The 27347-nt window shown below is 42.0% G+C and overlaps 1 protein-coding gene across 1 annotated transcript; it reads right to left on the bottom strand.

Annotated features, from left to right (window-relative positions):
- Positions 1-1184: 1184 nt before the first annotated feature.
- Positions 1185-27347, bottom strand: CBX7 (chromobox 7). Its single transcript, XM_060777070.2, has 6 exons — positions 26892-27347; positions 22698-22741; positions 10058-10123; positions 8210-8276; positions 6582-6921; positions 1185-3945 (listed from the first exon to the last, which is right to left on the bottom strand). Exons 1-6 carry the CDS (start codon positions 26958-26960, stop codon positions 3788-3790), a joined length of 744 nt encoding a protein of 247 aa, XP_060633053.2. The 5' UTR covers positions 26961-27347; the 3' UTR covers positions 1185-3787.

The following is a 27347-nucleotide window of genomic DNA, read 5'->3' as shown; positions in this document are numbered from 1 at the left end:
TGAAGCTGCAAGACTATACAATGTTAATCAAGGTGGCCAATTGCAACATTCACACTTGCCTCAAGCAGGCAAGAGTTTTTTCTCTCACCCTGGACATTCCATAGATATATATAACCCCTATTTTCCTAGTTCCAACAGACCTCACAACCTCTGAGGATGCCTGCCATAGATGTGGGTGAAATGCCAGGAGAGACATGGCCATACAGCCCAGAAAACTCACAGCAACCCAGTGCTTCCTACCATGAAAGCCTTCAACACAACAAACCCAGGAGATTATTCCAGTTCACAGACATGCTGTTTTTCTCAATTCCCATGGTTACTCTGAAAAGAACAACTTTTTATGTCGGCTGAAGGATTCTAGGAGGTGCAGCACCTCAAAAAGAGACAACTTTCCCAATCTTTGTTCCCCACATGAAGAACTCAGTATTGAGACAAGCTGTTACTCAGCTAATGCTTCTTGGAAAAATGGAGCATTTATAGCAAGGGACCCCAATAACCCAGATGTGCTATTCTATCGCCTGATGAAAAGACAAAAGAGGCCAGAACGGATTGAAAGATGGGAGGAAACTCAGTATAGTCCACTCCACTCCCAAGAAGCCAACCCTCCTTTGTTACTGTGAATAGTTTAAAATATCATGATTTATACCCTTTGACCCCACAATGGCACCTCTGCCTTTAAAGGACTCTGGGAAAGAAAGGGGGGAAATCACACTATTAGTTGCAATGCTCTTAAACAGACAGAAGCCACCCCTAAAGTAGCAAAGTAATCATTTCCTAGATTACCGTTACAGTCCTTCAAAATCTGGCTTCAAGTCTATATTGTAGAGTTGCAGGCAGACTGTGCCTACCAATTTCAGCATGGTTTTGATAAATTTGCCAGATTAATGTAATGACACACATTTAGGAAAAGGGATACTTTCAGAAGACAGACAGATGAGGTAAAGTGGATGCTGTTTAAAAGCTGCAGTACTTTCAGTAGGACATACCCTGAAATACATCTGGTTAGGTTGACAGCAGGCATGAGCAAACTTGGACCTGCCAGGTGTTTTGGACTCCAACTCCCACCATTCCTAACAGCATCAGGCCCCTTCCTTTCCCCCCTCAGCCGCTTAAGCTTAAGCGGCTGAGGAGAAAAGGAAGGGGCCCGAGGCTGTTAGGAATGGTGGGAGTTGGAGTCCAAAACACCTGGCAGGTCTAAGTTTGCCCATGCCTGGTCTACAGCCTTACCTTTGAGCTTCTCGACCTCACTTTCCATAGGAAGATTTTTTTTTCTAGAACTTTCATTAGTTTGAATAAATTTCAAGAAGCACACACACAACACACGCACAAAAGCATACGCTAAAGCTATACAATCTATAGACTACAAAATCAAACACATAAGGAAGTCCAGCACAAAATTTCAAGGCATTAAAGTGCGAGACAAGGCTCTGCGGAAGTGGAAGCAGCTTCTCCCTGCCAAAGGCAGAAATCTTCACAAAGAGATACCCTCATCTGAATAGAAAGATGCACACCAAAGGGCCAGAGGCTTGGAAAGGAAGAGGGATAGGCAGGGGAAGACAAATGAGTTTGCAAGCCTCCTGTGTCTCTTCCAACCAGAAGCCCTCCTTTCCTTCCCACTGCCAATATTTTTGACACTTCACTGTGATTAGAAAAATCGCCACTGGTTAGTCTATACCAGGCATGGGCAAACTCGGGCCTTCCAAGTGTTTTGGACTTCAACTCCCTCAATTCCTAACAGCCTAAGCGGCAGAGGGAGAAAATTTTATTATTATTTATTTATTTAAAACATTTATATTCCGCCCTTCTCACCGACAAACATTCAATGCCGGGACATAAACCATAAATATATACAAATATTAAAATCACTTACATAAGGAAGGGGCCTGAGGCTGTTAGGAATTGGAGAAGTCCAAAACACTTGGAAGGCCCAAGTTTGCCCTTGCCTGGTCTATACCCGCTCATGGCTGAAGCCACAAGCCAAAAGGGCAATTGTTATAGCTCGTCTCTAACCCTGTAAGAAAACCCTCCACTCCCACTTCTAACACATCCAAAGAGCTCCAAGGCAGGTAAAACACCAGTTTCTTATCAATGGGCACTGATTTCCCATCAGCTCGCATAAGAAATTATTTGGAGCCTGGCAAATATTTAAATACAAGCAGAGAGAGTGTTTTGCAACACTTGCTTGGTAGCCGTGCGCACTGTTGACACTACCACATTGAGAACGAACCAAGCAAGATGGAGATATTTAGGATTTTTGCTCCTTAAAAAGTCTTGTCACAATTATTTACATATATAAAATGACAACTTCTAGGCAACTCCATCCTTGGTCAAGGTGCATGACTCCAAAGACAACAGAAGGTAAACATATAAAGCTAGAGTTTGCTAGCCGCTAGCCACAGCGGCTCCATTCTTACACCTCATTACTCTATTGTCATGATTATTCCAGTGGGACCAATACTGGCTTCTCATTTACCAGCTGCTATTCAAGGATTAAACCTGCACTCCTTGTGTACCCGTGCACCCCAAGGGCCTTTTGCATTTCTGAACACAGATGAACGCAATCCTATCCAGGTGGGTTGATGGGTAGAGAGGAGATTCACAGATTTCCCAAGACCAAAAACCCTTTCTATGTCCAATTGCCTGCTGAGAGTTTCTGCAAGTCTGACAATGACTTGTTGGATATTGCAGTTGACTTTGCAGCAGACTTTACATTTACATATTGCAACAGGCAAGCCTGTGGGGACTCACTCCACCCCACGTAAACAAACAGACACACAGGATACATGCTTGTGGCTGCAAAATGTAGGAATACGTTGCCAGTGGTAATTACTGAAGTTTATCTGCTGGTAAGCCACAGATTATCAAGGAAGAGAGTTTCAAAACCACTGGTCTGCCACAATGGGATGAATAAAAGCAAGATGAGTTTTTCTTTTGCCAATGCGCCTGGTCACAGCAGCATTGTTTCTGGAGCTTCTGTTTCAACAAAAGCATGGAAAGAGAGGGCACCAGTGCAGGTGTTCCCTCGAGAGATGCAAACACACAAGCCAGTGTACCAATTGTATAGCCAAGCCTCTCAAATAGGTTTGTTGCACATCTTGTAAAGCCCTGGTAAGAGAGGCAGCGTCAAAATAAGCCATCCCAAGAAAGGAAGGAAGGACTATTTTTCACAGGGAAGTAGTTTGACAAGGAAAATCAACACTGAAACATGGAAGAATACAAAGATATTTGTATTTGGTGCCTTCCCTACTTTTGGACATTCACCCCAAGCCACTACATTTACCACGGATAGGCTATAATTGCTACAGGGCATGAACAACATTCTTCCATAATGCACCGCGAACAACCAACCTTGCCAATAAAGAGTTTCAGTTTTCCAGATGGACAAAACAACAACAGACAGATAGTATTATATCTATATACTCATTCACTCTCTTTCTCTCTTTATATATATATATCTATATATCTTATAGTAACAAATGAGGAAAAACATAGGCACCCCCACATTGCCTTTTTATGTTTTGTTTTTGCGTATTTGGAAGGAGAGTAGGGAAGAAAAAGAAGGAATCAGTGAGATCAACAGTCAAAATAAAACCAAAATCCTCTGTAAACATTTGTGAAGGAAAATTTTCGGATTTTGCTTCTTAAACATTATGATTATATGTAGCCCACCCTAGAAAAATCTGCCTGGGAATGCAGGAGATGAAAACAAAACAAAACAAAACCAAAAACTGAGTGAGTTCCCCAAACATGGAAAAAAGGAAATAAAAGATGAAACAGAACTGGAGACTCAGAATTGGATGCTTCGGTCTCGGAAGAAGCCCTCTGCCATTTGTGCTTCTCTGAAAGTCACGGTAATGGAGTTTGCTGTGATATCCGTCACTGTCACTTCATTTGGGGGCAAAGCAGGGCTCCATGAAAGGTTGCCTTCCGTTGCCTCCGAGCTCACTGTGGAAAGGGAAGGAGGGAAGGTACCAGCATGGGAGCGGAAAAAATAAAGACAAATCAGAATAAAAAATTGTTCTCTCATGTAACTGACCAATTATTAGTACAAAGAAACAGTTGGAAAGAGGCAGAAGGTACACCACACAACACGTATACACACAATCCGGGTATAATGCTGGCATTTTAGTAGTTTCAAATAACAATGAGATTTACGGTACTTACATCACCAATTATCTATTCGCAGTCCAGGATATGCTACTAAGTACCAGAAAATAATTTTCAAATCCCTTCCATTCACCCCCCCCCCCCCCCAAAAATACTGTAAAAAGGAGTGTTATAATTTTCAAAGCCATTACAATGAGTTTCCTTGCAGCACAAGTAGAAAGTTACATTCTCCCTCCCTTATAGGTATTAGACACAGTTATTTCCTTATGCAGTCCCAGTAAATCTATTTTACAATGAAGACTTCTCACATAGAGCCGTGCATTAAAAAAGAATAGCAGCAACAATTCCCTATACAAAAACAGATAAATGGCGAGGGAAAAGAAATTTGTTTTCGGTTACTTTTCTGAACCTTCCTCCTAACACAGTGGTTCCCAAGCTTTTTTTTTTTTTTTTAACCAGGGACCATTAGTACCAAAAGGGTTACAAATCAGTTTTTGATCAACTATAGATTTGGTTTGATTATTTGGGGTGCTGATTCAGAAAACTGCATTGGATAGACCACATCAGCTCTTGTTTCTGATACAGAACATATGCCATCCAGTAGTCACCATCTGCTCACCCACAGAAAACCATATTTAATAATCTAGTTTATTTAGTAGTAGTAATCTTTTGTGGGTAGTCAGCCTTTCCCCTCCCAACATCCTCGTTGCCTCGGCACTATTAGAAGGTTTCATGAGACCAGTCGCTCTTGCTGCTGCGTGATTTCAAGGCAACAGTATAGTAATGGTGGGGCAGCAGACCATATTTTAGTTTTTACGGACCACTGGTGGTCCACGGACAACGGTTGTGAATCACTGTTGTAATGCATCTAGAGACTGTGGAGCCTTTAACTGAGTACGCCTGCCTTTTGTTATACCCAAGGTGTGTATACTCTCACCCAAGAAAGACTCAATTCTCTCCAACACTACCTAGAAATTCCCTTGAGTGCACATGTAGAAGGGATAATAATGATTATAAAGATAACAATAGAAATGTCTCACATGTCTCTAATAGTTTTGCTAGTTATGCCTCATGGGGCGTCATAATGTTGCAGCTGAGATTCCAAAGCATCCTGCATTTATTACCAGATATAAGAGAAGGAAAAAGCTGCTTTGTATTTAGAAAATAAAAGTAAATCACTTTGCTCTTTCTAATCTAAATAATCTGAGCAAAAATTAAAGTAAAACCGTGTTAAACAAGGCCAGCCGAATTTTGGAATGTTGCATTGCTGACCACTTAAACTCTACAAAAGGCTATCTTAAAAGGATATTCAGGATTGCTTCTAAGAGAGTCTAGCTTGCATTCTCCCTCCTGTGATAGCAAATGTTTGCTCTATCTGCCTGCCACTGTTGAGGCATCCTCCTTCTGCAGATGTGCAAGAAACTATGATGCCCCCTGCTTCCCATAGTGTGTCACTGCACAGGTCCACTATATAGCTGCACCAGAGTATATTTTCCCAAGGTAGGAAATTTCTTGCCACATGCTATTAAGTTAACTCTGTCATTAAATGTTACCTCAGCTTCTTTAGATCTGTTTTAAAAACAGGAATGCAATACCATGAAGAGTGTCAACTGTACAGGATTATGAAATACAAGTTTAATGCATTCTATTAGAAAAATATTCACTTCCTTGTTTTTGGAGATCAATCTGCACAGATATTGTCCCTATAGAACAACTGCCTGCAGTGATCTCTCTCCCTCCCTCTCCCTCTCCCTCTCTCTCTCTCCCTCTCCCTCATGGAATCACTGAGTCCATCAAATAGAATGGATCTTATATGGAATATCCATAAATACAGAAGAAGAAAAATATTCACTTTCACAATTCAAAGTGCTGGCTTTAGTCTATAAAGCCCAAAACCAGTGTTTCGCAATCTGTGGGTCCCCAGATGTTTTGGCCTTCAACTCCCAGAAATCCTTATGGCTAGTAAACTGGTTGGGATTTCTGGGAGTTGTAAGCCAAAACACCTGGAGACCCACAGGTTGAGAACCACTGCCCTAAACGGTTCCGGCCTATTTTACCTGTCTGAACGTATCTCCCTCTTTGAGCCAGTGAGGAGGTTAAGATCTTCTGGGGAGGCCCTGCTCTCGGTCCTGCTTATTTTGCAGGCGCCGTTGGTGGAGACGAGAGACAGGGCCTTCTCAGTGACGACCCCTCAGCTTTGGACCTCCCTCCCTAGTGAAATTAGATCAGCCTCCTCGCTCCTGACCTTCAGGAAAGGGCTAAAGATGTGGATGTGGGACCAAGTATTCAGTTAGTAATATTCCAGTACAATAAGAGAATATTGAGTCCCCTATGGGGTGAGAAGGGTGGGGTATAAATATGGTAAATAAGTAAGTAAGTAAGAACAAGTCAAAGTACTGCTCCATGTAGGACTTGCCTGACAATGGCCCCCTTCCCATGGGTGCAGAAAACCTGAACCTGTAACCCATTCTTACCGTCTTTGCTGGAGGGCTGCACGGCCTCATCCCAGTCATTGGGAGTCTGCCTGTCCTCCAATGCCACCGGCTCCTTCAGGAAGAACTCCCGCCGGCGGCTCCGGTTCTCCAGGCTCGACATGCGGGTGAACTTCTTCCGTGAAAGGCGCAGGTACTTCTGGTTCTTGCTCTGCTTCCGAAGTGGGAAAGGCAGGACTGCTCCCCCGTTTTTCTCGGGCAGCTCTGTCTGCTCTCCCTTGCTCCCTGCCAGATTGTTTCCTCCTCCAAACCTCCGTGATAGAGAGAAGCAGAGTTTCTCTTTCCCTTTGTGGGCACTCCTCAGGTCCATGCTATACAGCCTCTGCAAAGAGAGAAAAATGGAACCACTTTCTGGTATGCCTGGTTTACAAAGGCATCTGCATTCTTTCATAGAAAAACAACAAAACTTTATTTCTATACCGCTCTATCTCCCTGAGGAGACTCAGAGCAGTTTCCAAGTAACATCATTAATACACACAAAGTAAACAACATAAACATACAATTAACAAGACAATATAATCATTAAAAAATCACAATAGCACCTATATTTTTAAAATAATCCTGCCTGTTCAAGGCAATTTAAAAGGCCGGGCTGAGGCTAGTGCAATTTGTAGAGGGCCCAGGAAATTAGGTAGAGTCTATGGTTGTTCATTTCCGGGGCCTAATAGGAGGAAGTAACCTGGATAATTGGTAGAAAAAGATATGGCCATATTCAATAGTATCAGGGGCTGAGCTAGAACTAGTCGTTCTCAAAGGCTTCTTTTCCAGCCTGATGAATGGTGAGGGATGATGGGAATACTCAACATTGAAGCATCACAGGTTCCTTGCCCTCACTTTAAAAGCATGGAAGGATGTGCTCAAAACTATAAGATATGTTTTTTTTATATGTTACGAATAAGAATTCTTGAACTTCTTTCATGAGACCAAAATAATCACAATGGAGAATGATGGGAATGAGCCAAACATTTAATTGCTGCTCTGAATGCATGATTGTGAGTGAGGCAAAATATTAACCCATGAAGGCTAACTTCTCTTTAATATTTTGTATGTGGGGAAGGGATGAACTAAGACAGCTATTTCCAGGCCTGGACCTCCAGATATTATGGTACTATATTGTTCTTGGGGCCCCTTGTGGTGCAGTGGATTAAACTGATGAGCTGCTGAAGTTGCCGACTGAAAGGTTGGTGGTTTGAATCTGGGGAGTGGGGTGAGCTACCACTGTTAGGCCCAGCTTCTGTCAACCTAGCAGTTCAAAAACATGCAAATGTGAGTAGATCAATAGGTACCACCTTCTTGGTGGGAAGGTAATGGTGCTCCATGCAGTCATGATTTTGGAGGTGTCTATGGGCAACACTGGCTCTTCAGCTTAGAAACAGAGATAGAGATGAGCACCACCTCCCAGAGTTGGACATGACTAGACTTAATGTCAAGGGAAACCTTTACCTTTTTACTATATTGTTCTCGACTACAGCCTAAGACTTGTCATGTTGATTAGAGCCTATGGGAACTGCAGTGCTGCAATATCTGAAATACCATATCTGGAAGAAGTTGGACAAGTAATCATGGAGTTAGGTAATGGGCAGGATAATCCAGCAAATTCGGGGAATTACCTGCAGCAATAGGCGCTTGGGTTTGGGGCCCCTCTTCCTATAACCGGAGGCACGCTCTCTTTCTTCCCTGAGGAGACAGAAGAGACTTTGCAGTTAATCTGTTAACAAAGGGAAAATATAGCAAGAGTATTTTTCGCTACTGTTATTTTACACATCTCATAGAGCTCATGCTTGTGTGAATATGAACCATGGTGAAAAGGATTTTATCAGACTGGGGTTGGTAGTCAAGACTTATTTCAGTTTACAACAACCTAATCTTGCAACAGATAATAGCAGTAACTATATTCTATATATGCAACAGAGTAATATACATTTATACATATACACAATGTTTGTGCTATTTGGATCCTTTGTTAAAATATTAAGTAGAGTTCAAAGCCTTTTCAGAAATGGAAAATATCATAGATGGTGTAGAGCCATTCTTACCACACTAGGCCACATATGAACATTTAAAGTTCAACTGCATGTTATTTTAGGTGTGTGGAATCTGTGGCTTTATTTATGACGTTGGATTAAAATCCCCCAAATCCCTAGCATTGTTAGGTGGAATGATAGAAGCTGAACTCCAAAAACACCTTCTCTATTAGCACAAGACATGCGGAAAACTGACTTACATGTATCCTTACTTCTACCCAGAAGATAGATAGAATGATGGGGGAAATGTGGTACCCACCACCTATTTTGGATTTTAGTATCTCAGCAACCTGGAATCTGGTATTTTCTTCTTGTATTATGTCAGGTGCCATACCACACTCTAGGAAACCTTAACTACTCTCAGGCAATTAAGGGCCCTTCCAGACAGGCCCTATATCCCAGGATACGATCCAATGTTTTCTGCTTTAGGTAAAGGTAAAGCTTTCCCCCTGACATTAAGTCCAGTTGTGTCTGACTCTGGGGGTTGGTGCTCATCTCCATTTCTAAGACAAAGAGCCATTGTTGTCCATAGACACCTCCAAGGTCATGTGGCCAGTATGACTGCATGGAGTGCCACATTACCTTCCCACCAGAGCGGTACTTATTGATCTACTCACATTTGCATGTTTTCAAACTGCTAGGTTGGCAGAAGCTGGGACTGACAGCAGAAGCTCATGCTGCTCCCTGGATTCGACCCTACGACAAGTTTAGCAGCTCAGCGGTTTAACCCACTGGGTTATATGAGTCCCTACTGCCAGATAATCTGAGATAAACAGAAAACCTGGGATCAGATCCTGGGAGATAGGGCCTATCTGGAAGGGCTTTAAGATAAAATGAAGGAAAAACATTTAGGTAGTTAAGATATAATGAAGGGTGTGTGTGTGATCTTCCAGATACAATGAAACCCAGCTAACTACAGGAGATATGTTCCTGGTCAGATCGCAGTTACCTGAGATGACAAATATGACAGAACGTCATTAAATTACTCAACTTCTAGTCCCAGAATATCACAGAATTGCCCTGAAAAGTATCCTCTCTAGTAGGAATCTTCTCTAGGTTGACTCTATGGAAGCTTCCAGGGAAAGCATACCATAGAATTGTCTGGAGGACCTAGCAAACTCTAGACACCATTTTCCCTGGGTGTGAGTAAGTGAAACAACAGATATGGGTCTCATGGTTACTGTGGAATGTAACTCCTAACAAGGCTAATAAAAAATACTAATATGAGCTGCAGTCCAACTTTAGAAGGCCAACAGTGCCCCAACCCTGCTGATATGCAGGGATTTTTGTATGTAATGCAATTATCCATTTTCCTGTCCCATTAGGACAGGAAAAATTCCTTGGTGAAATTAGTCCCTCTTACTTAAACCTCTTTGATGGAAATGCAAGACAATTGACACTGATCTCCTCAAAAGAAAGAAGAAATGTTCTTACTTCTCTTCATAAGCCATCACCAGACGAGGGTCAAGAATGTGATCCTCTGGCTCCCATGTGCTGTACCTAACAGGAAACATGAAGACCATCAGAAGAGTTTCTTGTAAAGCAGGCTTTTGCAGGCATCACCAACATTTTAGCAAACAGCCCCATCATGAGATGGAAACAAAAATCATTCAACTGCTGAATACTGAAATTTTTGCATTCCTTATTTTTTAAAAGCAGCACACAAATCCCAGGAAAACACCCTCTAGAAAGGATGGGGACATTTTGAATGTAAACATCGAGAAGTCCAAACTTAATAATAAATTGTTGTGATGATTGGTGGCCACAAAAATGGCTTTACTGCCACTCCTACATCCTGCATTAATGGCAATTCAAAATACTAGACTGCTAGAATTTGAGACTAGTGTAGTTTTATCTTCTCCGTGTGGTTAACAACTTTAGAGTTGTGAAGTATGACTCATTAAGAGTTCTTTTTTAATTTCACAAACTGTGAACTCTGAGCATGAGCTACTCGGAAGTATCTTTATCTTGCCTTCCTATTCACTACGCATCCAATAGTGCAGTTGTTCTCAACCTTCCTAATACCACGACCCCTTAATACAGTTCCTCATGTTGTGGTGACCCCCAACCATAACATTATTTTAATTGCTGCTTCATAACTGTAATTTTGCTACTGTTATGAATCATAATGTAAATATCTGACATGCATGATGTATTTTCATTCATTGGACCAAATTTGGCACAAATACCCGATATGCCCACATTTGAATACTGGTGGGTTTCGGGGGATTATTTTGTCATTTGACAGTTATAGTTGCTGGGATTTATAGTTAACCTACAATCAAAGAGCATTCTGAACTCCATCAATGGTGCAATTGAACCAAACTTGGCACACAAAACTCCTATGACTAGTAGAAAATACTGGAAGGTTTTGGTGGGCATTGACCTTGAGTTTGAGAGTTGTAGTTCACCTACATCCAGAGAGCACTGTGTTGTCAAACAATGATGGATCTCGACCAAACTTGGCACAAATACACAATATGCCCAAATGTGAACACTTGTAGACCTTGACATTTGGGAGTTGTAGTTGCTGGGATTTATAGTTCACCTACAATCAAAGAGCATGCTGAACTCCACTAACAATAGAATCGGACCAAACTTCCCACACAGAACCCCTATGACAACAGAAAATGCTGTGTTTGTTGATGTTCTTTGGCGACCCCTCTGACACCCTTTCGTGACCCCCCCCCGGGGTCCCGAACCCCAGGATGAGAAACACTGCAATAGTGACTTGCGCATAAAATATAATAAAGCCACATAGGAACAGCCAGCAGACACAAGGCTAAGGCACCACCAAATAACCAATCAAAAACACAAAACAGTATCAATATCTCACAGCCCAAATGTCTTTCAAAAAAAAGGCCATCTTGGCAGTTGATGGTCAAGCAAATGGGTCATTCTTACCACATAATTTTGTAAGTTTGGGTCCACTATAGATAAAATCCATCAGATGTGGACCACCCTGCCATATTTTGTACAGCGGAAGTGCAGAAAAGAATCTGAAGATGACTTAAGCAAAATCGTAGGCTAGAAGGCTAACTTGGATATATCCTTGTCTCAAATAGTTGAGGAAAGTTGGAGGCAATTTATATTTGAAAACATCAGGAAGGCCAAAAAAACAACAAAACAAAACAAAAAAAAACCCACCCCAGAGTCAATTCCCATAATTTCTGGAGGGGAAGTTTAGAGCTATAAAAGGGTCAGAGCGAGCACACTGGACTTGGTTTGAACCCATTTGTAAGCTCATACAGATGGCAAGAACATTTGAAACTTGCGCTTATCAAGCACATTTCAAATTTCACTACCCAATTTTAGCAGTAGATTCTATATACCAACCCTATAATTCCAAAAGGCCCAGTCATGGCAATTAAAATGAAGTCACAGTGCTACTATAATTGTGTAGTGTGAATGGGTCCCAAATACTCTTCAAAGACAGCCCTATCTATGATCCAGTTTGGAGACACCAATGTATGAAACACTGTGGCCAACTGGAAAGAAACTTTGTCTCACTTAGAATCAATAGGCAATGAGCGGGAGGCCTACAGATTAATTTAGAAGGATTGTTTAGAATATGTACTGGCTGTATGTTGTTGATAAAGGTGTGTTATTTTAGTACATAACATGGCTTTTTAATGCCAGTTTTAATTTCATTTTGTGTTGTTATTTTACAAGTATGTTTTTTTCTTTGAATCTATACGCATAATAAAAATATGTATGTATGTATGTGGCTGGGGTGCCCACTTACACAGACAGTTTCCCACTTTCACAAATAGCTATAACTCCCACTACTCAGGAGACACCAGTGGCCCTCCCTTCAATGACATTGCAGGTTACAGAGAGCGCAGTTAACATGTACAAGAGCCCTGCCAATGTCCTCCACTTATGCCATACTGCCCACCCCTCAAGTGAAGGCTTTCATATGGCGACAATTTCATCCTAGAATGCATGTGTTTCCTCTACTACAGACATCCCAGTGTTTCTGACTGTGGAATTTGCATGACCCCACCCTTAATCCTTTCCTATTATTTTCTATGGCACACAGAAATCAGAGGAATTGATCAGGAATTGATACTAGAGGGGTTTGGGGAGAATTCACCATTATTTATAGGAGTTTAGATACTGGGATGTATAGTTTACTTGCACTCTGAACTCCACCAACGATGGACCTGGAAATAACTTGACACACAGAACCTCCACGACTAACAAAAATACTGGTGGTCTTTGGAGGGATTTATAGTTGTAGTTCGCCTACATCCAGAGTGCAGTGTGAACCCAAGCAATGATGGATCTGGACCAAACTAGAAACACATACATGTTATGTTAAAATTTGATTATTGGAGGGGTTTGGGGGGAACTGACGTTTGTTTCTGGGAGTTATAGTTCACCCACAACCCACAAACTTGGCACACAGAACTCCCATGACCAACTGAACCTACCGGAGGGGTTTGAGGGGACTAACTCACCATAGTAGGAGTTGTGGTTTACCCTACTGCCTGAGAGTGCACTGAACCCCACTGAGGATGCATTTAGCAGTGGTTTCCAACCTTTAGTCCTCCAAGTGTTTTGGACTTCAGCTCCCAAATTCCTAACAGCTAGGAAACTGACTGGGATTTCTGGGAGTTTAAGTCTGGGGGACCAAAGATTGGGAACCACTGATCTAGAGCAAACGTGCCCAACATAACAAACTTTAAGTACTGATGGAGTTTCTCATGGTTAACCTGGCATGATGTCAGTTGTACTTAATTCACAACCTTATGCATTTTGTACATTTAAAAATTGAATTTTTCAAATAACCTGAGCAATGCCAGGTCCCCAAGCTAGTGTTTGAATAAAAATCATTTACCAAAAAAATAAATAAATCCCTGAGATGGCAAGCTTCTCTCTCTGTTTTTCTCCATCTCATTCTATCCTCCACTCTGTAATCTGTCATTAAACACTTGTATTCTCTTCTTTTTTTAAAAAAAAGGAATCTTGTTTCAGAACGGACAAAGAACACAAACAACACAAAACGGCACTGATGAAAAAGCAAACATGAATGTACATGTAGCGTATCATATTGGATTTCTGTAATACATTGGCAAATCCTCCTATTGTTTTATATATAGATTGACGTTCATTTCCTTTTTGTATAAACCCTTGTTCATGTTTTGTACACATTCAGCTGCTCAGTAGCTTCAGTTTAACTTATTCATCATTTTCATTACATATTCATGTTTTTTGTAATTATACAGATCTGCAGTCATGGGTTGTTGAAGCATGTTGTTCTGTCTAGAAAAAGATACAGCAAATATACCAGCCACTACATCTGGGAAAAGAACTACTGGACACATCATCACCTACAATAAGGAGCAGCAAGCCTGTAGCGAGGGGGGGGGGGTTAGGGGTTCAACCCTCCCCCCAAATTTTTCAGGTTAAAAAAAATGAACCTGGTTTACTCATGAATTTTAGCTGGTTAACCAAATCCCCATGCTAAGTCTATGAGATGTAAAAAATTAAGAGTCCCTCCAGAACTGCAAGCACTATCTCAAGCAAATATTGACAATTTATTCACACTGTCATTACTTTCAGCAATAGCCGATGTAGCGAAGCAACCAAGTTGGGGTGTGTGTGTGTTGAATGCTCTCATTAAGGAGGCCAGACTTGGTGGAGAGGCTGACTACCCATTAAAGGTATGACAGCAAGCCTCCTGACTGCTGCTCCTCCTCCTCTCTCTCCCTGAGCAGAGCTGTTGGTTCAGAAAATTGCATTGGATGGACCACATCAGCTCTAGATAAGGTTTTATGTGGGTGAGCAGATGGCGACAGATGGTATATGTTCTGTATCAGAAACTAGAGCTGATGTGGTCTATAAAATGCAATTTCTGAATTGGCACCCCAAATAACCAAACCAAATCTAAAGTTGACCAAAAACTGATTCGTAACCCTTTTGGTACTAATGTTGGAGAGTGGTTCCTGGTCAAAGTGGTCCCTAGTCAAAATAGGTCGGGAACCACTGCTTCAGAAGAAGCATTCCCCTTTGTGCGAGGCCATACCTTTTTCAAGATCATGTCTGTTATAAAATTTGTCCCTCATCCAAACAGAGCAAAACAAAACAAAAATCAGAAGAAAATTATCCACTTTTTTGTATTAATATGTTATTTCTTGCTTGTTTGTTGAACAGATTTATATAATGCCCTACTTGGAAGGCATCTAAAGAAGTTATCTCAACCTGACTTGCTCTCCCTCCCTCCTACTTTCTCGAAGGGTATACAAGTCTACAGCCTTTACAAAATATTTTTATAAGACCATGCCAAGAATTACTCAGCCAGCATGGGAGACCCTGGGCAAAGTGATCCAAACAAGTAACAATTCTACATTCTGTGCTATCTTAAGTAGTCTGAACTGAAAAATATTTATTCACATGACTGCCCCCACAGAATATAAGAATTAAGCTGGAAACTCTTTGCAATTGTTTATAGCTCTCAGTTGGTGACCAGATCAGCTGAATTAGACTTTATCACAAAAGAACTGGATCAAACTTTATCAAGATAACTGGACAGTAAATTTGTTTTTTTCTCCCATTATTAAGAGGGGAGGGGGATTCATTTAAGAATGCTAAGATGGTCCACAGCAGTGGTTCTCAACCTGTGGGTCCCCAGGTGTTTTGGCCTACAACTCCCAGAAATCCCAACCAGTTTACCAACTGTTAGGATTTCAGGGAGTTGAAGGCCAAAACATCTGGGGACTCACAGGTTGAGAACCACTGGTCTACAGATATATATTTCATAGGCATCTGACCATCCTGGGTTGCATCCAAATGTGCCAGTCCACAACTGGAATGGATACTAATGGTAGAAGGCAGTTATCTCATGCATCCCCCCTCCAATTTATTGTGTACCCCTGCCACCAATTTACTCTGGAAGGTCTGGGGACCCTAAAAAGCAAATCTGGGGAAGTATAGAGATATAGAGAGATGAAGAGATTCTATTTGGAAAGTCAAACCAAGTGATACTGGAAAGTGTAAATGTTTATGATGTTTTCTACTGTCCCGGGATGACAATGTGGATGATGCTGGACTGCAACTCCCATCAACCATCACAGCCAATGGTATATGTTGATTTACCACTAAAACAGATAGTGGTAGAAGGCACCCTCCCATGTATTCCCTCCTTCCCCAAAAACTTACTTTGGAAGATTCAGGGAATCCTAAATTTGGGGGCTTCTAAGTCAGTGGTGGATACAATGTGATTCCCACATTGCATTTTCCCCTGCACCTCATTTTGTGGGACTCCCTGCCCACCACCAGTTTCCTAAATCTCCCAATAAAAACAAGACAATCGGTGTAGGTTCGGGTTATTTCCTATCACCATTTTGAGAAAGTTAGCAGAGGAAAACCGAGGTATTTAGGCTTGCTATCGGGTGAAGGTGCAGACCACATTTGGCTCCTGGGCATCATGAAATTGTCCCCTCTGCTCTGAGTCACTTGTACTACTATCACGCATTTTCAGTTCTTGCAAATCAGGAATTTGGATACATGGAAATAAATGGTCCAAGGAACAGAAATATTAATAGTACCAGTTTTACTGGATTTCGTTGAAAGAATGCTGTGTCAATGGAAAGCATACTCTGGAAAAGGCAGGTGCTTATTTCAAGTTTGTCTTGGAAAGTGAATGATCAGAAAAAGAAATTATAATAATTGCCCTATTTCAATAGTATCATTTGTCCAAAAACCCATTTTTTTAAAAACGTAAAGCAATGCTAATAGGAAAATAGAAGCTTTTTTTTTAAAAAAAAACTAAGGAAACATTAAGGAAACATAGTACCCTACATACTAAAAAGTAGTGCAAGTTATTTTTAAAATTGTAGGAGGTGAGCTGCTGTTCATACTACAAGTTAAATTTCTCCAAAATCATGTCAAGATGTGGAAAACAGGAAAATGTTATTGGTAAGGAATGTGTTGTCGCCATTGTTATTACTATCATTTATTTATACCCCGCTTTTCTCTCATGATCAAGTTCCAAAGTCAGTTAAACAATTACACTGTAGAAGAGGCATGGGCAAACTTTGGCACTCCAGGTGTTTTGGACTTCAACTCCCACAAATCCTAACAGCTGGTAGGTTTTAGGAATTGTGGAAATTGAAGTCCAAAACACCTGGAGGGCCGAAGTTTGCTCATGTCTGTTATAGAAGTATGGAAATAACAATAATTACTAAATAATACCACAGAAATAAGGGAAAACCGAAGGAAAAGCTACAGGAAAAAATAAGGAAAGCAGAGAGGAAGCCATTTTGGGATGTTGTCTATTTCTATCACTATAAACCATGATGTATAACAAAGTTACCATGGCTTGTCATGATAACCTACAGTTAATCATGAAGCATGTTTAGCAGGAAACCACCATCCTCAAACAGCAGATATTGATGGCTTGGTGATAGATAATTCTGGTTCAAAAACAGTAGGCAATCAATATTCATGATATACAGGATTGGTAATCAGAAAGCAGCTTTGAATTTACTTATGTACAAATAAAAGTACTGATTTCGTGTAACTTAGTAAGGTGTTTCTCTGCATTTTTAAATTATATGGTGCATATATTCTTGTGTTTATGAAGGGCCCATATCTCAAAATACGGAATGTTTTAGCATCTTGGTTAATCTATCTAAAGGGAAGCTTTCCATCTCAATAACAGGCAACCCTAGCTACAGAAGATATGCATTCAGATGGAGTTGCATATTCAGGATTTTATGTATATAATTAGATATTCTTGTGTTTTGATCATTGACCGATAAGTGTGTGTATGTGTGTGTGTATGTGTGTGTGTATGTATGTGTGTGTATCTGATAAAATTTTAAGTCGGTGGATGACAAGATGCAAATACAAAATAGTGTGAACAAAGTACTAGGGCAGTAGACTCAGGTTAAGGGAAACCTCAGGGACGGATTCACTGAGCAACTTCTTTGGCCAATTTGTGTCCCTCCCTATAGCTTCTTGCCAGCATGAAAGGCAGGATATTAAATATTCCAAAGCAAATAAACTGCTCAGTCTTCAGTGGAGCCAGCAATTAAATGAAATGGAAAATATCAACATTTTCCTTCACAAGCCTGCCTTTAAGACAAACTACAGCAGAATTAAATATTTTTACCTGCCCTGGGGCTTAGGGGATGAAGCGTGATGTTAAATAAGCCAATACATTTACTTCAGACGTTGTCTTTCACATCCTGCTCTCAGGGGAAGGGCAAGGTTATAAATAGCTGCAGCCTCCAGCTTCATTTTCATTATTAGCTAATCTTTTCCTCCCTTTGACAAGCTATCCTCAGCCCCCCTATTCCACAACCGATCCCTTCTTGCCAGTCTATGGGCTCCAAACTGAAATACGTCATTTGTGCATTATGTTTGCGGTCTTCCTGGCAGGGGAAGAATTTCAGCATCAGTTTTAAGCAGTGAATGAAAGGGAGGCAAAGGATTACTGGGGGAAAGTGGCTGACAGTTAAGAAGGCAGACGTGAAGCAAGGAGAGGATCAGGAATGTGTTAGCATTTTTTTAAAAAACAGTCTTCCTATGGGTGTTGCCCATTCCTCCGCAGTTCAGCTTTTTTGCTTGACTGCAGTGAGAAAACACTGCATATAGAAAAACAGTGCCGTCCGCCTGCCACACAAACACAGAGGCCAGACTGCAGCAGAACCGCAGAGCATGCATTCTGGAAAATACAAATCACGTGGCCCCTTTCCTCCTCCTCCCTCCCTCCCTCTCTTACTTCAGATCCAAGTTGTAAACAAGCTTGCAGCTGACTCAGAGCCATAACCCTGTCTCCCAGCTCCCTTGGGTGGAAGAAGCAAGCAGAAATGGTTTTTTGGGGGAAGGTGGAGGGAGGAGATGGCACATAGATGCCATGGGAGCAAGAGGAGAGAGCAGAGAGATGGGGAAATTACTTCCAGCAGATATTGATCTTGCTTTTTGGCTTCAAGGCGCTGTGGAGAAAAGTGTGGGAGTGAGGAAGCTGGGAAGGATCACTGAGTAAGGTGACAGGACACCCAGCTCTGCATGTACTGAGATGATCAGCAGAAACAAAGATTGATGGCAGAGGAACAGCAATGGCCCAGGATGCAAGAATTCTGTGATGAACAATGCTATACACACAAAAGTTCAAAAGTCACTAACACAGTGGTTTCCAACCTTTGGGCCTCCAGATGTTTTGGACTTCAGCTCCCACAGTTCCTCACAGCTGGTAACCTGGTTGGGATTTCTGGGAGTTGAAGTCCGAAACACCTGGAGCCCCACAGGTTGGAAACCACTGTTCTAGGCAGATGATTTCTCTGGATATAACTTTGTACCTGTCTTCTAGCAGCTTCACCCTGATTATGTTTATGTTCTTGTTGTGTGCATTCCAACTGTTTCTCACTTGTGGCACATGAGGTTATCCTGACAGATTTGTTCCAGAAGGGCTTGCCATTTTCTGAAGATGAGCATGTGACCTGTCCATGTTAACCCAGTGGCTTCCATGGCTGAATATCCATGGGTTTCTAGTATAATAGGCCAGCACTCTAACCACTATACCACACTGGCTCATGGTTATGTTTATGTTCCTTGAAAAGGAAAGATATTCTAATTGTACATTCTGTTTGTTCAAGTACACACTTCCCATGGGATGACTGCAGAATAAATTGTGTTCTGGTCATGTCACATTTAAGAGGAGAAGGCTGTATTGTTGGCTTCTTGTTCCTATGTTCTCCTTTATTGCTTTTCTGGAATTGTAGTGGCACTTGAAATTTCAATCCCTAATAAAAGTGTTACACTAAGATAAAGTTTGATATTTTCCCCCTCATGTCTAATACAAGCTACCTTTGCCTTTTAGGAAAGCATTTGATATCTAGGTTGCTTTGAGTTTTCCAGGCTGTATGGCCATGTTCCAGAACCATTCTCTCCTGGCATTTCACCCACATCCGTGGAGGCATTCTCAGAGGTTGTGAGTCTATTGAAAACTAGGCAAGTGAGGTTTACATATCTGTGGAATGTCCAGATGTGAGCGAAACATCAGGAAAGAATGCTTCTGGAACATGGCCATACAGCCCGGAAAACTCTCACAACCTAGTGATTCCAGCCATGAAAGCCTTCAACAACACATGTCATACAGTATCTGTTTGCTCTCTATATGTTTGCTTTCTCATTTCCTACATCTTTTCCTTGAGTTCTGTAATGAAACAAATCTTAAAGAAAGGATGTGACAGGCTCACATCTCCCCTGAAATCCTTCCTAATAAATTCAAATTAAATTCATGCTAAAGGCTGTTTTTAAAGAAACACTAGCCTTTTCCATGAAGGCCACAGAAGCAGGGTGTTTCTCACCCCTACTATATTTTATCTCCAGTTAATGCAGTGGTTCCCAGCTTTTGAGTCTCCAGGTGTTTTGGACTTCAACTCCCAGAAATCCCAACCAGGTTACCAGCTGTTAGGAACTGTGGGAGCTGAAGTCCAAATGTTGGGAACCACTGGCCTAGAATTAATAGGGTACCTCCAGTACTAGAAAGACCAGTATCCAATAACACATAGAAATTCAATGTATACATACAAATACAAATGTCAGTAAAACATAGGATTGTACTAACAGGAGGACAGGATTTGGTGTCAGAAGTTTGGGGCCCATTCAGCAGGGCCCTGGGCACATGGAAGGCTTCTTACACATGGAAATACTCTATTATTTCACGATATAGTAATTAATGTAATGCATATAAATCTAAAACCATATTGCCCGGAGCAAGCTGGCTGGCAGTTTCTGCAAGCAAAAGTCCAAACAAGTAATTTTTCCAAGCTCTGATCCAGTCTATAATTGCTGCATCCAGCATGAAGTTGCACTAGACCCTTCTACTTTTGTGCATTTAAATACACAAGACAATACTGCAGTTGGTCCTCCATGTCCATAGATTGTGGGCCCTTCTACACAGCCATATGTAGAAGGATATCAAGAATATCAAGACAGAAAATCCCACATTATCAGCTTTAAACTGAGTTATCTGAGTCCATAAATTACTGTTCAAAGCAGAAAATGTGGAATTTTATTCAGCTGTGTGGGAGGGGCCTATGTTTCCATGGATTCAACTATCCATGGCTTGAAAATACCCCCCCCCCCCACACACACACATTTCTAAAAAACAAACCTTTTAAAAATAATTTTATTAATAGATTTTTAAAAATACATAAAAATCAGGGACAAGACAATAATGGGGGAGGGGGGTTCTTGGGAAATGGGAAGAGGAAATAGGGCAAAAAAATGAGGGGAGGGGGTTGTGTGTGTGTGTCTGTATAGACACACATACACACATGTATATATGTGTATATATATATATCAAACCCGATGGAAAGAGGCGGAGGGAGAAAAGGGGGGGGGGGGTAACACAAAAGGTTGCAAACCCTGAAAGGTTGCAAAAAGCAAACCTTGATTTTTCTGCTTTATGTAAGGGACACGTTTGAGTGCATTACTATATATAATTAAACTTTAGCATCCCTAGGTTTTGATGTCCACAAGTGGGACTGGAATCAAACCCCAGCAAATATTAGGGTTTGATTGTGAATATAGGGTACCCTCTATATTCACAATTTAATCCCTGTGTGTAGAAAAAATGTGTATTTGCATGGATTAAGAGGAACATGTTCTTGCTCCACAAGCGAATAAATGCATTGTAATGATTTCACTGCTATATTAATCCTTCACGCTCATGCACACTGCAAAGAAGAGTACATCTAGGGAGCTACAAACACTAGCCAGCAATCTTGCAGCTGTTTAAGGAATATAATATACCTGCGTATAAATGAGGATGGCTGATCCTGCCCCACCAAAAAAAGAAGAGCAAAGGAAGCTCCCTGAAGCCAAGTATCTTTCAATACCAGACTGAAGGTTTATCTTTAGGCACCCATAAATCCAGTTAGCAGCCTGCCAGGAGCAAGTACTGTTGAGCTCACTGTTTAACAGAGACAAGATCCCTACCTCATTTCCACTGCAGTTTCTGACCAGCTACTGCAGTTCTTTCTATGCTGCACTCCACCTCCCTGACCACTGCATGGGAAAGGACTGGTTATGACCACAAGAAGAGGCCAACACCTGCAGACCCATTTATCATTCAACTGTTGCTCTGCTGGAGTATCCACAGTGTCCTTATTTTTATGTCCAAATTTCCACACTGTTATGATATTTTCAAAGTCTCATGTTTAAATATCTTTGGGTTCTACCTACTCAGGGATTAACTACTTTATACAATGCTTTAGGGATGACATTTTGTAGACTTCATTTCAGCAGACCAGTGTTTCTCAACCTTCCTAATGCAGCAACCCCTTAATACAGTTCCTCATGTTGTGGTGACACCCAATCATAAAATTATTCTCGTTGCTACTTCACAACTGTAATTTTGCTACTGTTATGAACCGTAATGTAAATATCTGATACACAGGATGTGTTTTCATTCACTGAACCAAATTTGGCATAAATACCCGATACACCTAAATTTGAATACTGGTGGGGTGGGGACGACTGATTTTGTCATTTGGGAGTTGTAGTTGCTGGGATTTATAGTTCACCTACAATCAAAGAGCATTCTGAACCCCACCAATGATAGAACTGGGCCAAACATCCCACACAGAACCCTCATGACCAAGAGAAGATATTGTGTTTTCTGATGGTCTTTGGAGACCCCTCTGATGCCCTCTTGCGACCCCCCCCCCCCCGGGGTCCTGACCCCCAGGGTAAGAAACGCTGCACTAGAGAATGAACTTAATTTAAATCCAGTCTCTGCCTCTTGCAGAATTCTGTGGTTTGTAGTTTAGTGAGGCTGTTAAAGTCTCCACTCTAAACTACAAACCCCAGAATTCTGCAGTAGGCAGCAACCGGATTTTAAGTGGATTCATTCTCTAGTGTGATTAAGTAGAAAAAAAAGAGATTTAAGAAATAAGAAGTTGTTAGCTGGATTTAGTTAACGGAATCCAAACCGGAAAGCATAAGAGTGGCACTTCTTTAGGAACTGGGGCCAACGCAGAGGAGGAGCACAACACGAAAGACAACGAACACAAATGCATGCCTACAAATATTGTGAAAATAACCTAAAACTTACTTGGGGGGCCATCCTTTCCATTTCACCAGATATTCCACTTTGCCCTGGAGGAGAAGAGGAGGAAAGATAAACAGAGTGAGCGACTGAACCAAGCTGCACAAAAAGATGAAGGAACTTGATACTCCAATAAACATCACGCACGTTTTGAACTTATCCGCTTCCTTGGCATGTAAAACTGTCTGGCAGACCTATGGAATGACCTTCTCCAGATATTTCCAGAGAATGTGCAGAGATCCTATCCCAGAACTATGTCAATAATGAATTCAACAAATATGAAAAATTGAAATTCAAAAAAGAATCTTTCGGCCATGAAGTCTGGCTTGATTGCTATTTGCTTTACCTTGCTGTTCTCTTCCCTTCTCCTGCAAATGCCTGTGAAGTATCACATATGACCTCTACTTCCAGTATTCTATATAATCTGATTGATCGCGTTTCTCTATTTAGGTGGAGTGATCTTTTTTTAAAATGCTGGGCATGGAGCTGGTGGCTGGGCAATGGGGATGGATCTCACGGTATCGGGCAGAACTATCAAAGGTCTTGCAGATAGCTGCCTAGGGAGGCTTGAGTTCCTCTCCTCATCCATCCCCCCTCCACTGGCTTGCAGTACAGAAAGCCAGCCTGCGGCCATCTCCTACCTATCATCTTAAATACCGGAGGTCATGTGCCCCTGCTGCATGATCAATGGGCCCACCTTAAAATAATAGTTTTCTTTCTCACCATACATGGATGGGCAAGGAAGGCCCAAAGAATAAACTCCACCCAGTTGGCAGGGCTACCAGCTATTCTGCAGTAGAGACTTGACAAACATAATATGCAGGACTGTCATGACTCAAAGAGGAAATGCTGGACTTGAAAACTGGAACTGGTTGCATCTTTAATAGGATATCACAAATATGCATTTCCTAGTGAGCAGGCTGAAACGTGCATATATTAAGGAAAGGTTGGGTGCATCTACACTGTAGAATTAATGCAGTTTGACACTGCTTCAACTGCTATGGGATCACAGAGGTTGCAGTTTGGTGAAATATCAGCATTCTTCAGCAAAGAAGGCTAAAGATCTTGAAAAAATACAACACTCATCACTACATAGCATTAAGCCATGGCAGTTAAAGCAGTATCAAACTGCATTCATCTACAGTATAGATCAGGCATGGCCAAACTTTGGCCTTCCAGGTGTTTTGGACTGCAACTCCCATCATTCCTAACAGCCTCAGGCTTCTTCCTTTTCCCCTTCAGCCACTTAAGAGGCTGAGGGGCAAAAGGAAAGGGCCTGGGGCTGTTACGAATTGTGGGAGTTGGTCTGGTAATAATAATAATAATAATAATAATAATAATAATAAACTTTATTTGTATTCTGCCCTATCTCCTCAGAAGCAACCTAGGTTAGCCAGGCTTTAAGAAACAGATACAATTGGGTTACTGTAGGTTTTTTCGAGCTATATGGCTATGTTCTTGAGGCATTCTCTCCTGATGTTTCGCCTGCATCTATGGCAAGCATCCTCAGAGATTGTGCCTTAGGGTTACCATAATTCACAAGCAACTTGAAACAGCATATCAATATTTCTAATATTTCTAATAAATAAAAAAAACCTCACAACCTCTGAGGATGCTTGCCATAGATGCAGGCGAAACGTCAGGAGAGAATGCCTCTAGAACATGGCCATATAGCCCGAAGAAAACCTACAGCAACGCAGTGATTCCAGCCATGAAAGCCTTCGATAATAAACAGATATAATTGAAATACTGACAACTAGATGATTAAAACTACCTGTCTAACAACTTGACCTAACATGCAAGATATACAGTAACATGGAGTTCTTCCAGCATGGATCTCAAATTTCAGCAATGCTTTCAGGCCTACCATGCTTCCAAGTGATATTCTTTTCTCCAAATGCCAGCGGAGGCACCGGAAACAGGTAAACAGTTCAAGTTAAAGGTCAGGAGTTTTTGACATTATGACATCTCCTCATTCCAATCCACCCACTGGATTTTTCTTGGAGGCTGTCAAATATCCTGAACTCTAGTTACTCAGCTGTTATTTCCATACTTCCAATACTGCAATCCAAGTGATAGTAGAGGATACTGAGGGCCCTTCCACACAGCCCTATATCCCAGAATATCAAGGCAGAAAATCCCACGTTATCTGAGTGTGGACTAAGATAAACCAGTTCAAAGCAGATACTGTGGGATTTTCTGCCTTGATATTCTGGGATATAGAGCTGTGAGGAAGGGCCCCGAGAGTCCAAATCTGAAACTGCCAATACCAGTTGCTAAGGGTGCATCTACACCAATTGTTCCCAACTTGTGGTCTTTTGGGTGTTTTGGACTTCAGTTCCCATAATTCTTAACTGGAATGATGGTTGGGATTTCTGAGAGTTGAAGTCCCAAACACCTGGAAGACCAAAGGTTGGGAACCACTGATTCTACACTACAGAATTAATGCAGTTTGATATCACTTTAACTGTTATGGCTCAACACTATGGAAACATGGAAATTGCAGTTCTACTTTCTCTTTGCCTTTCTCTGGTGCAGTGGTTCTCAAACTGTGGGTCCCCAGATGTTTTGGCCCTCAACTCCCTGAAATCCAAACAGCTGGTAAACTGGCTGGGATTTCTGAGAGTTGTAGGCCAAAACACCTGGGGACCCACAGGTTGAGAACCATTGCTCTGGTGCCTCACCAAACTACAGCTCCCAGGATCCCACAGTGTTGAGCCATGACATTGAAGATGGTGTCAAAATGCATTAACTCTACCATGTAAATGCACCCTGAGGTAGGTACCCCTGATGATTCCACTGCTCTGGAGCCTCGCCACACTACAGCTCCCAGGATCCCACAGCGTTGAGCCATGGCAATGAAAACAGTGTCAAAACGCATTAACTCTATCTTGTAAATGCACCCTGAGATAGTAACCCCTGATGCTTCTATGTATGCAGCCTTGGTTTCATTTGCAACATTGGTAAAAATATTGGATACTATTATCTTCAGGTTACAAGGACTATACAAAATTTAAATAAATGTTTAGACATGGGTCCAATATCCAAAATATCTCACTATGCATATATATTGCAAACTTAAGTATATTACAAAATCTGGGAAAAATCCAAAGTCCCAAAACTAGTGTCAAAGAGTTTCAGATAAGAGATGCTCAACTTGTGGTGTTTGGAAGGCCCAGTAAAGCTGCATCTAGAATAGGCATGAGCAAACTTGGGCCCTCCAGGTGTTTGGACTTCAACTCCCACCATTCCTAACAGACTCAGACCCCTTCCTTTTCCCCCTCAGCCACTTAAGCCTAAGGGCCTGAGGCTGTTAGGAATGGTGGGAGTTGAAGTCCAAAACACCTGGAGGGCCCAAGTTGGTGCATGCATGATATATCTCAATTTACTAATTTGCATATGGTTTCTGATTGGCCAGTCTCAACATTCTAACATTCTTAAGTGGCTGAGGGAGAAAAGGAAGGAGCCTGAGGCTGTTGGGAATTGTGGGAGTTGTAGTCCAAAACACCTGGAGGGAAGGCCCATGTTGGCTGAGGCCTGATCTAGTGATGTCAACACTGCATTCATTCTACAGTGTGGATTTTCAACGCCCTATGTCTTTTAATGCATGTGTTTCAATGGTTTTATGTTTTTATCTATGTATAGATACAGATATGCATCCACACTGCAGAATTCATGCAGTTTTGACACCACCTAAGAAACACCTGGAGGGAAGGCTCAAGTGGGCCCAGGCTTGATCTAATGATGTCAACACTGCATTCATTCTACAGTGTGGATTTCAAACGCCCTATGTCTTTTAATGCATGTGTTCCAATGGTTTTATGTTTTTATCTATGTATCCACACTGTAGAATTAACACAGTTTGACACCTCCTAAAATGAAAACACTGCAAGTGTTTTAATCTTAGGGGGTGTCCAAATGCTTGCATCGATTCCCCAGCTTGTGATGCTTCCTCTCATCCAGTGAAGACTCTCCAGACACGTGTCAGCAAGTAAAGAAGCCCCATACACGTGTCTTCAGGGCAGGCAATGGTTAATGGGGCTTCCCTGGCGCCCCCTGCAGGCCGGCCGTTTCTACGCTCCGCCACGCCCCCTTGCTCACCCCACGGATCGGGATCTTTTCTAGTTTTGCAGCACGCATCTGGCTCTCCTTGATTAATCCGGATTATATAGCGAGAGTACAAAAAAATATGCAACCCACCTTCCTTATACGCTTCTTCCGGATGCTCTCTACGGCAAACACCTGCTCCCCGATGGCGGAAAGCTCCATCCAGAAGAGACGAGAAGGGAACGAATGGCTTGGCGCAGATTCGGCGCGGGGTTGGGCTGCAAGCAAGCAAGCAAGCAGGCCTTTTCTGCTGCTGCTGCTGATGTTGCAACAGCGCTCGCGCTCACTCACTCACTCGCTCGCTCGCGCGCTCAATCACGCCGCCTCCAACGTTCCAATTTAGAACCTGCGCAATGTTTTTTTCCCCTTCTCCCCGCCCGGCGCGCGCGGCAGGAGGGGCGCAGAGAGCGAAAGGGAGGCAAAGCTCGTGCCGCCGCCGCTGCTGCCGACGCCTCCTCCTCCTCCTCCTCCTCCTCCTCTTCTTCTTCTTGCTTCCAAGCTAACTGCTCTTGCCTCTGCTGCTGCTGCCGCCGCTGCTTCTGGTGCTTC

This window comes from Anolis sagrei, chromosome 5, assembly GCF_037176765.1.
Source record: "Anolis sagrei isolate rAnoSag1 chromosome 5, rAnoSag1.mat, whole genome shotgun sequence".
Classification (NCBI taxonomy): Eukaryota; Metazoa; Chordata; class Lepidosauria; order Squamata; family Dactyloidae; genus Anolis; species Anolis sagrei.
The sequence above is the reverse complement of the archived record's forward strand: the minus strand, read 5'-3'. Positions and strand labels throughout refer to the sequence as shown.